General features: G+C 36.8%; 2 protein-coding genes across 5 annotated transcripts in view; one reads left to right on the top strand and one right to left on the bottom strand.

Moving 5' to 3' along the window:
* The window catches only part of NUDCD1 (NudC domain containing 1), a 79,488-nt gene extending 72,065 nt beyond the window's left edge, over nucleotides 1–7,423 (bottom strand). For 2 of the 3 annotated variants that reach the window (XM_045561811.1, XM_045561810.1), the window contains exon 1: nucleotides 7,190–7,416. In XM_045561811.1, coding sequence (XP_045417767.1) covers nucleotides 7,190–7,307 — 118 coding nt within the window. In that variant the 5' untranslated portion in view covers nucleotides 7,308–7,416. Of the gene's footprint in view, nucleotides 1–7,189 lie in introns of all 3 variants that reach the window. The other variant, XM_045561809.1, reaches the window with a different exon arrangement.
* Nucleotides 7,424–7,618: 195 nt separating this feature from the next.
* On the top strand, nucleotides 7,619–16,769 carry ENY2 (ENY2 transcription and export complex 2 subunit). 2 transcript variants are annotated; one of them, XM_045561807.1, is made up of 5 exons: nucleotides 7,619–7,698; nucleotides 9,093–9,169; nucleotides 12,790–12,860; nucleotides 14,027–14,101; nucleotides 16,508–16,769. In XM_045561807.1, the coding sequence occupies exons 2-5, from the start codon at nucleotides 9,102–9,104 to the stop codon at nucleotides 16,582–16,584; spliced, it is 291 nt and encodes a 96-aa protein (XP_045417763.1). In that variant the 5' UTR covers nucleotides 7,619–7,698; nucleotides 9,093–9,101; the 3' UTR covers nucleotides 16,585–16,769. The 2 variants fall into 2 exon arrangements, with proteins under 2 accessions (XP_045417763.1, XP_045417762.1); XM_045561806.1 differs by having other exon boundaries at nucleotides 7,622–7,770.

Here is a 16,769-nt window from a genome sequence, read left to right as displayed (position 1 = left end):
AAGATAAAATTCACAATTTCTGGCATCCAATCAAAGATTATATTAGGCATGCAAAAAGGAAAGACAGCAAAATCCATAATAAGGAAAACGACCAATTAATAAACGCCAGCACATAACTGACACAGAAGTTATAATTAACAGAACAGGATATTAAAACTATCATTACAAGTGTATTCCATACGTTCAAATGATAAGTAGAGGCATGAAAGATGTAAAAAAGATTTAAATCAAACTTCTAGATTTAAAAAGTACAATGTAAAGATAAAAAAATACACTACATGGGAATAATGAAAGATTAATATTGCAAAAGCAAATATTAATGAAATTAAAGGCATGAAAATGGAAACTATCCAAAATAAAACAGAAAAAAGAATGATAGAAAAAATGAAAAGGGCATTGATGAATTGGGGTCAACTTCCAGAGATCTAAAAATGGGTAAGTGGAGTCCTCAAAGGAGAGAAGAAAAAAAACACTGGAAGAAATAATGGCCAAAATCTTTCCAAAGTTGATGAAAACTATAAGCCTACAGTATACAGCTCAAACCCCAAGCATAATACCCATAAAGAAAACCATACAAAAGCACATTATCAAACTGCTCAAAACCAATGTAAAAGAGAAAAATTTTTTAAAAAGCTAGAGTAAAAAAGGTGTACAAAGCAGCAGAGATAAGATAATGCAAAATTTCTCATCAGAAACAACATAAGCAAGAAGACTGTGGGGCTATATCTTTAACGTATTGTAAGAAAAAACATTTTTAAATGTCTCTTGAAAAACAAGGCACAATAAAGATATTTTCAGACTACAATGGCTGAAAGAACTCATGACCAGAAGACACACACTACGAGAAATATTAAAGTCTTTCAGGCAGAAGGAAAATTATACCAGATAAAAATATGGACCTATATAAAGGAATAAAGAGTGCTAGAAATGGCAACTACATGAGTAAATATATAAGCTTTTATCCATATCATTTAAATCTCTGTAAGAGATATTTAACTATTTAAACAAAAATAATAAAAATGTATTGTGGAGTCTATATGTAAAAGTAAAATGCATGACAACAATCACATAAAGGCAAGGAGAGAAATGGAAGTATAATAGTGTAAGATTCTTATACCACGCATGAAATAGTATAATACTAGGTCATTAAGTATGAGATGTCCAACTTCCTTGTACTAAGTTTGACAGTTGACATCTCTGATATTTCACTTTGACACTTTTCTTTCTTTCTTTTTTTTTTTTTTTTTTGAGACAGAGTCTCACTCTGTTGCCTCAGTTAGAGTGCCATGGCATCAGCCTAGCTCACAGCAACCTCAAACTCCTGGGCTCAAGCAATCCTTCTGCCTCAGCCTCCTGAGTAGCTGGGACTACAGGCATGCGCCACCATGCCCGGCTATTTTATTTTTATATATCTTTAGTTGCCCAAATAATTTCTTTCTATTTTTAGTAGAGACAAGGTCTCGCTCTTGCTCAGGCTGGACACTTCTTGTTTATTTTTTCCTATTATGAAGGTACATCCTCAGTCTTTCAAATGCATATTTTGACTTGTGATTATCTTTCACATTTTTTTGGAGCAATTTTTGTGAAACCATGGATAATTCAGAAATTCGTGCTATTTTTGAATATGAGTTCCATCATGGAACCAATGCAGTGCAGACAGCTTGCAACATCATCGAAGTGTTTGGGAAGGATGTGGCTAATGAATGCAGAGTACATCGATGATTTGAGAAATTCCATTCTAGTGATTTTAATTTTGAAAGTGAGCCATGTGGACAACCTGAGACCAAGGTGGATAATAATGAGATAAAAGCTGTAGTGGAAGCAAAATCCATCTCAACCTATGCATGAATTAGCAGCAAAGTTTGACATTACTATTTCAACAATATTGGAGTATTTCAAACAAAGCGGCAAGGTAAAGAAGCTGGATAGATGGGTACCCCACGAATTAAATGTGCATTATAGAAGAGAAATTGTCTTGAAGCTTGTCTTTCTTTGCTGTCAGGACATAAAGGAGAACCATTTCTACACCGTATTGTTACATGTGATGAAAAACATTCTTTTTGACAATTGCAAGCATTCAAGCACAATGGTTGGATAAAGATGAAGTGCCAAAACCACAATCCAAAACCAAATATTCATCCAAAAACTAACGGCGTCTGTTTGGTGGTCTAGCACTGGTATTATCCACTATAGCTTCATGAAACCTGGTCAGTTGATTATAGCAGTGTTTACTGCAATCAGTTGGACGAAATGATGAGGATGATTGCAATTAAGCAGCCGAGCTTGGTCAGTAGAGACAGGCTAATCCTCTTACAAGACCACATGTTGAGGGTCTGACTCAGGGGGAGGGGGGGTAAGGGCAATATACATAACCTAAACTTTTGTACCCCCACAATATGCTGAAATAAGAATTAAAAAAAAAAAAAAAACAAAGGCTACATGTTGCAAAAAACAATGCTGCTCAAACTAGAGAGGCTGGACTTGGAAACTCTCTGTCATCCATCATATTCACCAGACCTTGCACCAATGACTACCACTTCTTCCAGGCTTTGGATCACTTCTTACAAGGAAAAATATTCAATTCTCAACAAGCTGTGGAAAACGTCTTTTGCGATTTCATCACCACTCACTTTCCATGTTTCTTCACTGCTGGCATAAATAGGCTACCCTTAAGATGGCAAAACTGTGTCAATAGTTTAGGTGCATACTTTGATTAATTGTACTGCTTCTTGTTTGAGATATAATAAACTAAACTTTTGATTCAAAATCAGACATTTCATACTTAATGATCTAATAACATTTGAATGTATCTTATGATGTAGTAATCTAAAGGCATATACTACAAACCCTAAAATGGCCACTAAAATAATAAAGAAATACAGCTAACAAGCTAACAAAGGAAATAAAAATGGTTTCATTTAAAAAAAAAAACTCAATCCAAAAGAAGGCAGAAAAGTGGGAAAATTCCATTCTCCAAAGACTAGAAACAAAATGCCAACAGCAACACGAAAGACTCAAACCTAACCCAATCAAAAATCACATTAAATGTAAACAGTCTAATTAATATTGTCAGATTGAATAAAAAAGCAAAACCTAACTATTTCTGTTTATAACAAATGCATATTAAATACAAAGACATAAATAAGTTAAAAGTTAAAAGATGTGGGGAAAAAAAGATACACTATGGTAACATTAATTTTAAAAAAGCTAGAGTGACTATTTTAATATCAGACAGATTTCAGAGCAAAGAGTATCACCATGGATAAAAAATGTTACTTCATGATGGTAAAGGGGTCAATTTATCAAGAAGACATAATAACCAATAAGTATATGCAGCTAGCAACAGAGCTTCAAAATACATAAAGCAAAAACTGATAAAACCGCAAGGAGAAATACAAAAATCAACAACTATAATCAGAGATTTCAATACCCCTCTCTCATGCAATAAGAATGATCTCAAATTAATTATGCTGAAAAAAAGAAGCCAGACCAAAAAAAGCACATAGTGTATGATTCCACGTATATAAAACTGTAGAAAATGCACACTAATCTATAGGGACTGAAAGCAGATCAGTAGTTGCTTGGGGATGGAGGGATGCAGGAGGAGCAAAGAGATGGTGACAGAAGGGCACAAGGAAATTTTGTGGACGATATTATAGCTAAGTTTAATATCTTGATTGTGGTGATGATTTCATATGTGAAAACTTGTTAATCTGTACATTTTTAATTTGTGCACTTTGTCAATTATATTTCAATAAAGCTGTATAATGTGTATGGGGTACAAAATCATCTACTACTTATCAGGCATGCTCCAGCCCTGGAGATAAAGCATTGAAAAAGACAGACCAAGACCCATCTTATACAGAACCAATAGGCTTAGCAGAGAAAACAGATACTGAATGCCACAAAGTGGGATAAAGTCTATGAAGTACTGGGTACTCTGGTAAAGAATAACACAGATTCTAACTTGTACAGATTCTACAGCATAGATCATAACTAGGTAGTCAAGGAAGGATTCCCTGAGAAAGCAACATGTAAACCAACATGAAAGAATGAAGTATGAATTAGCTAGGTGAAATACAGTGGAAAAGCATATAAAAAGGCATGTACAGAATAAAGATTCTAGGGAAAGGATATTTATAAGACAAATGCTCAGAAATAAAATTACTAGATCAAAGAGTAAATACAATTTCATATAAAAAAAAGGTTTTTACTTAGTTCTTTGGAATCGAAAGAGACAAAGTGATATTTACTATTTATGTAATAGAGGGAATTTTGGAATAATAACATTATTCAAGACAAGCAAATAAGCCTCAGTGCAGCTAGGTCTGACATCAAAGACATCTTCATCTTCACATCTCAAACAGTGTTTCACACACCCAAGATACTAATTAAAGTGAACTCCTTGGGGTAAGTTAAAAGAAATCAAATTGTCAGAAGCTCCTCAATTATACCTCATTCCCTCTAGAAATAATGATTTTTAAAAGAAATAATCTCTTCTTCACCATCCTCAATAATTCTTGAAGAAAGTCCCTCACGTGAACTACTGGAAACGCCTCCAAACTGTTTTGTCTCCATTCCTCTCCTCTTCCAAACTCAAACTCCACAGAGTCTGATAATAAACTATTCCATCCAACACCCAAATCTGTTCATTTCCCCTCTATACTTAAAACCTTCAAATGGCACCTCATATCCTTCAGTTGTTCATCCCAAACAATCCAATACCAACTCTGGTGAAATGACTGAGGAAAAAGGACAACTTTGTGACTTTTTATAAAAATGTATCCACTTTGGAAGACTACCTATTGTGAGATTTTGCTTCCTGTTTTTTCTTTTTGGTGTTAAACATGCTTTTGTTTATGAAAAGATGGGTGAGCATACAATAGTTTTTAAGAAACAACTCCACTTAGCAAATTAAAAAGGTGGCAAAACTATGATAGCTGAGTTTTATTCTTTATTGTAATGGCCCAACACAAAACAGTCTGGAAAACACTGACTGACAAGATAAAGTCCAAAAGGCAAACAGGGTGCTCTCTGATCTATCTCCTCTTACTTTCCCAGGAGATTTTTTGCTCCAGCAATCTAAGACTGCAATATTCTACAGCATACGACCTACTAAGTCTTTCCCTTTCCCTTTGCTCACACTTTCCCATGAATGGAGTAACTTCAACAATTCCTTCTCTTCTTCATTCACTCAATTTATTATTCACCATGTGCCAAGCACTAGCAATAGAGTAGTGAGCAAAAGAGAAACATCACTGTTTTCGTGGAGCTCACACTCTAGTGGAGGAAACAAGACAACGAAATCAATACAGAATTTAAAAGGATGATAAGTACTGTCTTATAGAGCATGCAGTGGAGCAGCACAAAAGTGAACACAGGAAGGCACGTGAGTAGGCATTCAGGTAAGAGACAAATGTGATTTAGACTAGAGTGGAGCCATGGAGAGACATCAAAATCTGGAGCTGACTGGACTTGCTGGTATATTGCACAGGGACTAAAAGAGAAGAAATACACCAAAGATGACTCCAGCATGAGCAACTAATAGACTTGCACTAATAGTCCCAATTTTTTATGTCTCCCTGGATCTATGCTCTTTGGTATGACCTTCCACACTGACTCAAGGCTTGACTATTTGACTTGCTTTGGCCAATAAAGCATTAGCAAACTTGTTGCAAGTAGCAGCTTGAAAAAGCACTTACCCATTGCTACTTTTCTCTTGGAACTAATCTGGACTACCCTGCTGAAGGATAAGAGACCACATGAAGGAAAATCAAGGGAAGACCACTGGAAATAATATTAAACCAGCCTATAGCCTGAGAACCCCCAAACATATGAGGAAGTCCAGCCAAGATGAGCAGAGCTGCCTAGCAGGCCCATAACTGAACAAAAAGATGCACCAATGAGCCCAGCCTGGAGTAAAAGAACCACTCAGCTGACTGACCAGCAGACTTGCAAGCAAAAATAACTTCTTTCTGTTTTGAGCCACTAGTTATTATTTTGAATGCATTAGTTAACTAAACATGGCAGTACCACCTACTGATGGGGGATACTGGAAAAAACACGGTGAGAAAGAGGAAAAGGAAGAAAATGAAAACAAAAATCTAGTTCATCTTCTCTTACCCTGGTCAACTCCTACCTATCCTTCAAAGCTCAACTTAGACATCAACCTCTCCAGGAAGCTTTTCCAGATCCCCCAGGCTGGTTTAGGATAGATATTATCATTGTATTTTGTACATATCCCTATCATTGCCTTCCCATATGGTTTTATAATGATCTGTTTATCCTTTTCTTCCTAACTAGACAATAGCCCTTTTCTGTTATGGACTGTGTGTCTTATTCTTCTTGATATCATCAGCACATAAGACAAAACAGGCACTCGATAAATGTTTCTGAATTTAATAAGTGAATAGACACTTATTTGATGCTCTATTAATTAACTGTAGATCACTATTTCTCAAAGTGTGATCACTGACAACATATACCAGAATCAGCAGGAGTGTGCATTAAAAAAAATGCAGATCTCTAGAATCTAACAAAAACTCCATTCTTTACGTTACTAAAACAAGGATGAGAATATTCTGGCCAGCTACAGATAAACAAACCAAGTAGTAGCAGTGCGGGTACTAAATAAACTTTTCCTCAAAGATTTCTAGAGATGTTCTCTACGACAGAAGTCTTAGTATGCAAGGACCTGAGTAAATGAAAATGCTCTGCCTGGAACGTATTAATAGTTTCTCTTCTAAGAAAAAGCTTTCCGTCAGAGGAAGCAAGAGTAGGGAGTCCTCCAAGGAAGTGTGGTTTCTCAACGCACACGTTTACAGACGATGCTCCAAAAGGAAAGAATGTCCTGTGCTTTTCCCACAACGGGGGCCAGGCCGGGGACAAACAGGTGGCCGCAGCCCAAGCGCACCCGCGCGCCAGACCTCAGAGCGTGGGCTGCTGAGCCGAGGGCGAGCCCAGGGTCCCGCCAGGGAAGAGCCGCGTGAAGGCGGCTCCCATAGGGTTGTGGGATGGGCATCATTGTCCAGAAGCGGCCACCGTGGGTCCGCCCCAGGCGGACTGGCAGTGAGGAAAGCCACGGTCGCCTTGCTTGCCAGAGTCAGAAAAAAAAATGCGGGAAGGTTCGGGCGGATGGCAGCCGAAACGGGAAAGGAATGGAGTGCGTAGGGGCGCCGCCGCTTCCCACCTGCGTCAAGCTCCAGCTGGTAACAAGGCAGCGGCTCGAGAGAGAGCTTGTAACCCTCGAAGCGGGGATCCAACAGGGGTCTCTTCACCCGTAGGGAGCAATTAGCTGCCATTTCCATCGCCTTCCAGGGTCCTAGCGTGAGAATTAATAAAGCTCTTGTTGAAAGGTCCGCGCTTCACTCTTCGTACTGTCGCCGGGAAGCGGCGTGGTTCCCATCCCAGGAAACACTGCGGCGCAGACTGCCTTCTGGGAAACGTAGTGTCCGTGAGAAAGTTGACCCCGTTGTATGCTGGGCTATGTAGTTTCCCGAGAACTTAAAGCCCGCGCGACAGCAGGGTCTAGACTCTCTTACCCAGAGTGCTGAGCGACCAGGAGGCGGCCCGCGCTGGTTAAATTCTCACATTATAGGCAGAGTGGCAGACCCCGCCCCGGAAATGCGTGTTCTAGCTTTCTGTGTGCTTAGGTGCCCGAGCTACTGAGGGTCTAAGTCCGGGCAGCCGAAGAGTGTGGTAGGTAACGGTCATCAGCGCAAGGGTCATTTCGTCGCTGGGAAGGGACGGCGCTCGCCCGCGGTGATGGTGGTGAGCTATGCCCGTGGTCCTCAGGGCCGGGACTCGGGCCCAGCCCAGGCTCCTTTCGATGTACTGTCTTTCGTTAGCCTCCCCGACCCGCGCTCGCGGGCCTGTAGGGCTCTCCACCAGGGCGTGCTACCCGAGCTGGCCTGAAGCCAGTCCTCGCTTTGTTTTCTGGCTCCTCCCCTCCCGCCTCTCTCTCTGTCTCCGCCCTGTTCTATTTTCCCAAAGACTGTCTGAACTGGGAGGGAGCCCCTAGCGCCCTTGTTTTACCAGTGAGAAAACTGAGGCCTTTGAGAATTAAGTGACTTGTCCAAGGTCACTATCCGTATTTTAGGGGCCAAGGCGAGGTCAAGTTCAATATCCCGGGAATGGTACTGGGTAGACCTTATAGGCATTTTGAAAATGGTAGCCTCCAACTACAAAAGCAAACATTTCCTAATGTTTTCTCAACTCCTCCTTTTCCCTGTTCTTCTCCAAAAAAATAAAATAAAATCAACTCTGAAAACTTATTATTAGTCTGTATTTTCATATGGACGAGATAGGAGACGACAAAAGTAGTCTCAAGTTAGTGTCAGGTGGAGGAAACGTTAGTTTACTCCAAGTTTTATTTCATTTAAACTTTTAAATGGTCTGAATGCCTTCAGAACCTTATCTTCCTCTACTTTCAACACTATTTTGGTTTTGGTTGTCTATTTTTACCGAAAATTGAAAATTTTCTAAGAAATTAGTTTGAGATTTGTTTTCCCCTTAACCCACTAGCAGTGTGTGTGTGTTTAATAATAGACACACACTTACATCTAGTTTAGCAGTTGTAATTCTGAATACATACTAGTGAAGAGTAAACTAAAGCACTTAGGTCCTTATCTGTTAATGTCATTTTTTACTAATAGTATTTAATCTTTTTTTGATATTTAGCTTATATGATTTCTCGAAATTTTTGGATGTAGTTCAGGTGCAGAAGTGATCAGCAGTCAGTTATGTGCAGTTAGATAAAGTGTTTGGAGTTTCTGGGGTTAAAGTACCTGAGTTCAGATTCTGCCTTCACCACTTTCCATTTCTGTGCCTCAGTTTCCTCATCAGTAAAATACAAAGTTAATAATATGTAAAAGAATAAGTTCTGGGAATTAAATGTGATTTTTAAAAACCCACAAACGTTAGCCCATTACCAGGCATATGTGTTTAAAAGAGTAACAGTATTGTTAACACACATGCAATTTGTCATCCCTTTACTTGATAGAATGTTCAATGTTTTAGTTTGCTTGCCTAGAGGATTTAGAAGAAAATGCTTTGTAAATGTTCTATATCTGAAAATATATGTTGATGTCCAGGTTAGCAAGATGAACAAAGATGCGCAGATGAGAGCAGCGATTAACCAAAAGTTGATAGAAACTGGAGAAAGAGAACGGTAAGTACTAGATTGCACTGATAAATTACATTTCACCATCTTTAATAGATACATTACACCTGTTCCTAACATCTATAAAAAATAATTTAGGTCTGTTCAATATTGCAGGACTTGGAAGGAGTTGGTAATGTAGAAAGATGAGCAGGAGTTGACCCTCTCTCAAAGAATGTATGATGTAATGGAGGAAGAAGAAATACATACCCAAATAATTACAATTGAAGACATAATGTTACCCAGGTTTTAAGAGGAAGACACCTTGATAGAACCACTTTCAGTTACCAAGCTCTCTTAACCTTGAGCAGCCAGCATATGCTTACTCTCTGAAATACCCTTCTTCCTTCCCCTGATTTTTAGCTAATTTTAGCTCATCTATCATGTCTTAATTTACATATTACCTTTTCAAGAAATGTTTTTAAGTCCCAAATACCTTGTTTCATTATGACATTTAATTGCGTTGTATTCTAACTATCTACTTTACTAGTTTGTATCCTCCAGTATGATCTAAATTCCTTGACAGCAGAAACACCATTGTATGCCCAGCATCTAATGCTATGCCCGGCACATAATTGGCCCAGTAAATATTTGAAGAATGAATGGGTTTAGAAGTACAGAGGGGGAACAAGAAAGGCTCCCAGAAGCAGGGTGATAAAGTGTGTTAAGAGAAATGTATATGTAAGGAACAGAGGAATTTTTCAGTTCTACCTGGGGATGAAGGTGATCAGTTAAGATCTCACAGAATAATAAAAGAGGTACTTCACCTGGGGCAGAACGATGGCAGTTCTCTAAGCCAATAAAGGAGAGGACATTCTAGGGAGATAGAATAGAATATGCAAAGTCACTGAGCTTTAGTACAACATAATTACGTTCTGGGAATTGTAAAATAATAGGAGAAAACTAGAGGGTAAAGCCATGTAGCTGGAATAGTGCACAGGAGGATTGTGGATTTTGTATGAGTCAGAATTCTATGATTGAAAATGATAACAGCTGATCTCAGAAACTGACTTAACCAATGAAAATGGATAAGCTCATCTAACTAAAAAGTCTAGTGCTTGAAATTTCTTCAGACACCACCGAGGCCAGGCATTCAAAAATTTGTTGCCAGGCTGGGCGCGGTGGCTCACGCCTGTAATCCTAGCACTCTGGGAGGCCGAGGTGGGTGGATCTCTCGAGGTCAGAAGTTCGAGACCAGCCTGAGCAAGAGCGAGACCCCCGTCTCTACCAAAAATAGAAAGAAATTAGCTGGCCAACTGAAATATATATATATAAAATTAGCCGGGCATGGTGGCGCATGCCTGTGGTCCCAGCTACTCGGGAGGCTGAGGCAGTAGGATCGCTTAAGCCCAGGAGTTTGAGGTTGCTGTGAGCTAGGCTGACGCCACGGCACTCACTCTAGCCAGGGCAACAAAGTGACACTGTCTCAAAAAAAAAAAAAAAAAAAAAAATTTGTTGCCAGGAATATTTCTTTATCTAATTCTGTCAACTCTGCTTTTCTCTGTATTGGCTTTTATTCTCAAGCAGGCTCTACCTACAGGTAGCACAGATTATGATCAGCCTTGCCTAGGTCATGTTTCTATTTCTAGAACCCTATCCATATACTGAGAGTGGCCAATTTTTTCTGTCACAGAAAGGGCAGGAAAATGGATGGTAGGGTTTGCAAAAAGATCTGTTACTGATTTTGTTTTAGCTGGTGGGAGTCATTAAAGGATTTTAAGAAAGAGAATGATTAGATCATGTTTACACTTTAGGAGTCTTATTCTGTGTGGAGGATAGATTTGAAGGTGTCAACATAGTTGGCAGAAAAGTAAGATAGAAGATTACATATGGTTAAAAATGGAAAGGAGAGCTTACAATTTTTCTGCTTTTCTAAAAAGTAGGAACAGCAGCCCTCAATATGAGGAAGAAAGCATCTAGAACAGTGCCTTGGGTAACTTGAGAGGATAGAACTGCCAGTAGTGAATATAGGGAATTATGTATTGTTTGTTTTTTCATTCATGCAGTTAATGAGTTTCTGTCATATGCTATGTTCTGTTATGGTGCTGGAGATACAGTTATGGACAAAAATGAAGTCTGTGCTCTCATGGAGTCTACATTACAATGGGAGAACACAAACAATGTGTAGTGTGTTAGATGGTGATAAGAGGAACAATAAAGCAGAGACTAATAGGGGGTGATATTTGGATAGAAAAAACAAAGAAGGCTGCACTGACAAGAGATCAGAAGGATATGAGGGAGTGGGAGGACTCAAAGATCCTGGGACAGGAGATTGCCTGGCATTTTTGAGGATCACATGGAAGCGAAGGAGACTGAATTAATTGGGTGGAGAGGAGGTAAAGTCAGCGGCATAGCTGGGGAAAAAGACAGATCATGGAGGATCATTTAGGCTCTAGTAAAGTCTTGGAATTTTATTCTGAGTAAATTAAGAAGGCACACTGTAGGGTTTTGAGCGGTGGGAGGAGAATGAAGTGTAGAAGGGAAGAAATAGGAAGACAACCTAGGAGGCTTTGGTAACTAACAGTCCAGAGAGGAGAAGATGGTGGCTTGAACTAGGGTAGTAATGACAGAAATGGTGAGAAACATTTGAATTCTAAATATATATTTTAAAACTGAAACCAATAGGATTGGACGTGTAGTGTTAGCGAGGGAGCTGAAGGATATTGCCAAGGTTCCTAGCCTAAGGAACCAGAAGAATGGAGTTGTGTCATTCTGAGGAGGATGAAGTGGCAGAGAATCAAAAGTTGAGTTGTGGCCCTGTTAAGATTGAAAGACCTAATTAAATATCAAGATGGAAATGTCACGTGGATGTCTAGGACTATGAAAATAGAAATGGTTTACAGAGAAAGAGAATCCCTTTGGTTTGGGATGTGACATATTAAAGAAGTTAAATGATTTAGGTTAAGAGTTGAAGATTTGTAAAAGTGGGTATGACAAAGGGTAAGAAAATGTTTTATTACATCTGTGATGCCATTAGTTACAAAATACACCATTACTTATTTATTATTACTAAAAAAGAAAACGCTGCCAATTATAATAGCCATGCCAATTACTGAATCATTAAAATATGTAGGAAACCACAGTCTTAGAATCAATGAAATACCGTAGTCAGTGTGTAATTAATTTAGAAGGGCCTGATAGGCTGGGATAAAAGAAGGGGGTAGTCTGTGAGGTTGGAGAGTGGGATAATGAGAAAAATAAGAGAATTAAAGAGTAAGAATCTGGTCAAAGACTAGATTATGGAATTTGAGGATTTCAGTGGTGCAGCTGCTCCAAGCTCCATTAATACTCTAGAAATTGTACAACAGCCATGATATTCCTGTTGATGGAGGGAGGTAAAAAGTGTGTAAAACGGCCAGAAAGTAGAGTTTCTTGAAAAATATTTTAGCTTCTCCAGTTTATTTAATTTTACTCGTTAAATGAGGCCCAGATGAAATGAAAGGCCCAGAATTTAAATGACTTAGATAAGATCAAAGAACTGTATAGTAATAGAACCAAGATTAGGGCACAATTAAAGTTTTGTAACTGAAAGGCAGGATATTTAAGTATCACAGTTCAACTTTTGCTTCAAACCTTCCTATCTAAGATGCTGTACATTGTTTAATTTGAAAACATTTATTTTTCAACAGCCTCAAAGAGTTGCTGAGAGCTAAATTAATTGAATGTGGCTGGAAGGATCAGTTGAAGGCACACTGTAAAGGTAATCAGTTTCATTTAGAAGATAAGCTAATCCCATTGCTCTGAACTGAGTTGGTTTGGGGGTTGCTAAAAAATGTATAGTCAGTATTTTAAGGTATATTGAATACTCAAGCATGATTTTAAACAAATAGGAAATTTAATCTTGTAGTAATAGTTTCCTCTTCTCAGTGATATATGTAGACTTAATTCCCAAATTTTTAGGAATTTTCTCATGGTTCTCTTAAAACGAGAGGCATGAGCACTCAAGATTTTCTCTTGCATCAAAATATGGAATCCCATGTTTTTCAGCAACATTAATATTCTTAATGTTTTAAGTTAATAACAAATTGAGCACTTGAGGGTTGCCAAACTTACAGGAATCATCTCTCTCCTGTCTGAAACAGTGTTATTTTGAAAAATTCATCTATAAAAGCTCTTAGAGAATTATACTTATTTAAATGTAGAAACTTATTTAAATTGCTGGGTATGATGGGGATGATGATACTACTTGACAGATTACACGTGTCACTAAGATGAGCCTCCTTTCTGGCTCAGCTTTTTGTATAATGGAATTCTGGGTATTTTTAATGAATCCACATTGTATTTTAATGGTTTCTACAAATAAAAATAATACAGACTATTTATATATTAACTGTAAGAAGGCAATATGGCGAATTAGTGAAAGCGTAGTCTTTAAGGTCATATAGATTTTCTCTGGTTAAACACTAGAGCCGGATTTCAATTCATGTTTGGATGAGTTATTTAATCGTTAAGCCTCAGTTGCCTCACCTGTGAAGTGGGAAAAATGCCTAGCCCATTAGATTATTGTGAATATTAAATGCTGTAAAGCACCTAATGGAGATCCAGTAAATGTTAATTGTAACAGTTATAAGTTTCCACCCTTTTACAAATGTTAGACTTGAACATTACAATTCAAATTCATTCTGTTACAATTATTTATTAAGTTATAGGTTATTTAGCTGAGACTTTAATGAATAGACTTATTTTTTTGATCTAGAAAATAGTTAATATGTTTCTAAGGTTGAACTAAATTTGCAAAGTGTCCTCTTTTTTTTTTTTAAGACCAATCTACACTCTAAAAACATGATCTTAATCCTTCCTCTATGAAAATCTTTCTTACAGATAATGATTTTAAATGATATGATTTGTTTTTTGCTTTTGCATAAGAGGTAATTAAAGAAAAAGGACTAGAACACGTTACTGTTGATGACTTGGTGGCTGAAATCACTCCAAAAGGCAGAGGTAAGGAATACAGATTGTGTCAAAGGAAACATCTGCTGCAGACAAGATTTTCATTCTCTTTTGCTGATTCAGGTTTTCCTTCTTTTTATAAAGAAAAGTGTCCTTTCCAAAGTCATTTAGGTACTTGTGTTGCCTTATGTGGGAAGAGTTATAATTGCCTATCTGCCTCTTTAGCACAGTCTTAAGTAACAAATAATAGGTGTTAAATGTTTTTACACTCTAAAACAGTATACCAATGCAAGTTGATGTGGTTGTTCAGGCAGATAATTTTTAAAATATGGGATTTTATAGAGACAGATATTACCTGAAGCTAGGATTTATAAACTTTGTCAGATATGGCCTGACTCCACTTAAATATTTAATAATTCAAAGTTTACTCCAGCCCTTGAGTCATTGATGAGCTATCTCTTTCCTTATTAAAAATAAATGAAGATCTGTCTTCTTGAATGTCTACTTAAGAATTTGGTAGCTCCATAACTTCATGTTCAGGGTAATCCATATTTAAGACTGAAAATATAGACACCTCTTCTTAGTTTCTCCCTTTAGTGCCTTGTTTACAGAAGGCAAAGATAGGAAATATATTAAAACTGATGATATGTAATAAGTATTAAGTCGGGAACTACATCATTTTTATCTCAGATGTAGCCATATTTTTATTTATTTTGATAAAGTTGGAGTCTTTAAGTTGTTTTCTCACTCAGAGATAGTAAAAAGAATTGAAGTGCAATAATTGCAAATAAAAAAAATTGAAGTATAAAAGTAAATATATTTGAAAATTATTACTATAGAACACTAATTTTTTCTGAACTGCTACCTGCTGGGAATAAGCAGTGAAATCCCATGGTCCTTTTCAACTATGTCTTTAGGCCTATTTACAGCTGGAAATCATAACTTTTTTTAAAGTATGTCTCAGGGAAAAGGAAAAAACCATTAATTATTCCCCTTATGAATTTATATTTTAAAATAATTTTCACTAATTTCTTTTTCTGTTTGCTTCTGTGTTTTATCTTTAATTTGTTAACATTGTTTAGAAACCAGTTATACAGGTTAGAAACTGTCCTTTGCTTCTGCTTCAACACTTGTACCTTTGATATTTCAATCTCTTGTAGTTCCCTTGCTTAGTGAATGATCAAATAAAGAGAAGTAAAAATAAATCTTCTGTGTATTCTTCCTCTTACTATACTTAAGAGTAGATATTTTTTAGTAGCACAGTAAAATTGACCTTTTTTAGTGTGTAGTTCTATGAACTTTATATACGCGTATAGATACATACAATCACCACTACAGTCAAAATACAGAATAAACTGTTCCTTCACCCCAAAAATCTCCCTGAGGTTGTGCCTTTATAGTCACACCTTGAGTCAACTGATCTGTTCTCAATCACCATAATTTTGATTAAAATTATTTTTAGTATAACTATTGATTACATTTTCAGTAGACTTGAATTAACTATGTATCTTGTAGTAGGCTTAAACAATTTATAAAGCGGAGTATACTCTGTATTTGATATGTGTACCTATTTGTTTAATTTTTTATAGAAATATTGAACTATATCTGAAGTTTTCCATTTCTCCTGGACACAAGCAAATACATTAGAATTTTTAGTTAATTTCGCCCCCTTTTTCCATTTGTGGTTTAATATTCTGAATAGATAATAGTCACATGGGTCAAAAGTAAAAATATAATGAATATAACTACTGTTGTGTAGTTTTCTGCATTTTTGCTGGGTCAGTGAGTGTGTGCATTCATTATTACGATGAAATATTGCCACATTACCTTTCAAAACATACCATTTTATACTCCCAGCTAACATGAAAGCACTTGTTTTTCCTCATTCTTGCCAACACAGTATATTGTTGACCTTTGGGTTTTATCCTGTTGGATAAAACATTCTATCTCATTTTAATTTGCATTTCTCTTCTGAGATTGACCCCCTTTCATGTTCAAGAACTATATATTTCTCCTTTATCTCTCTTGCTTATTTTTCTATTAGTCTGTCAGTCCTTTCCTTATCAATTTGACATAATTATATAGTAAAGAGATCAGCCCTTTTTTGTAAAAGCATTTCCCTAGTTTGTCTTTCGGCTTTGCTTATGGTGATTTTGACAAAGCATTAAGTTGTGTTTAAATCAAATGTATCAGTCTGTTATATCCTCTGTGTTTAAAAAGCCTTCTCCACTCCTAGTTTAAAGAATTTTCTCATGTTTTCATCTCTTCAACATGGAGTGTATTTAGGTATTGGATAATGAATTGCAAATATATACTTTTTTTCAGTATCTCTACTTTTTTATTGAATCATAGTGTTTATTTATGAAATTCTTATATTGGTAATCCTGTGCAACATGTCAAAGTTGACATATATCAATTGGAATCTTCTTACTCTTATTTTCTATTTTTGTATTTCAGCCCTGGTACCTGACAGTGTAAAGAAGGAGCTCCTACAAAGAATAAGAACATTCCTTGCTCAGCATGCCAGCCTTTAAGATTGAATTAGATCGTGGTGTTCTGTGGTTTTATTTCTGAAAGTAAAACTTGCCATAAATTAGAAATCAATTTCCCAAAATAAAATCCTTTTTTGTATGATGGTATACAGTTTTCAGTAATGATGTATACATTGTATTGATTTTTTTCCCTAAATGTGTTATTTTAATAAATATCTCATAAATGA

The sequence above is a fragment of the Lemur catta genome, chromosome 9 (assembly GCF_020740605.2).
Source record: "Lemur catta isolate mLemCat1 chromosome 9, mLemCat1.pri, whole genome shotgun sequence".
Classification (NCBI taxonomy): Eukaryota; Metazoa; Chordata; class Mammalia; order Primates; family Lemuridae; genus Lemur; species Lemur catta.
Note: the sequence above shows the minus strand (reverse complement) of the source record. Positions and strands in the feature narration are given on the sequence as shown.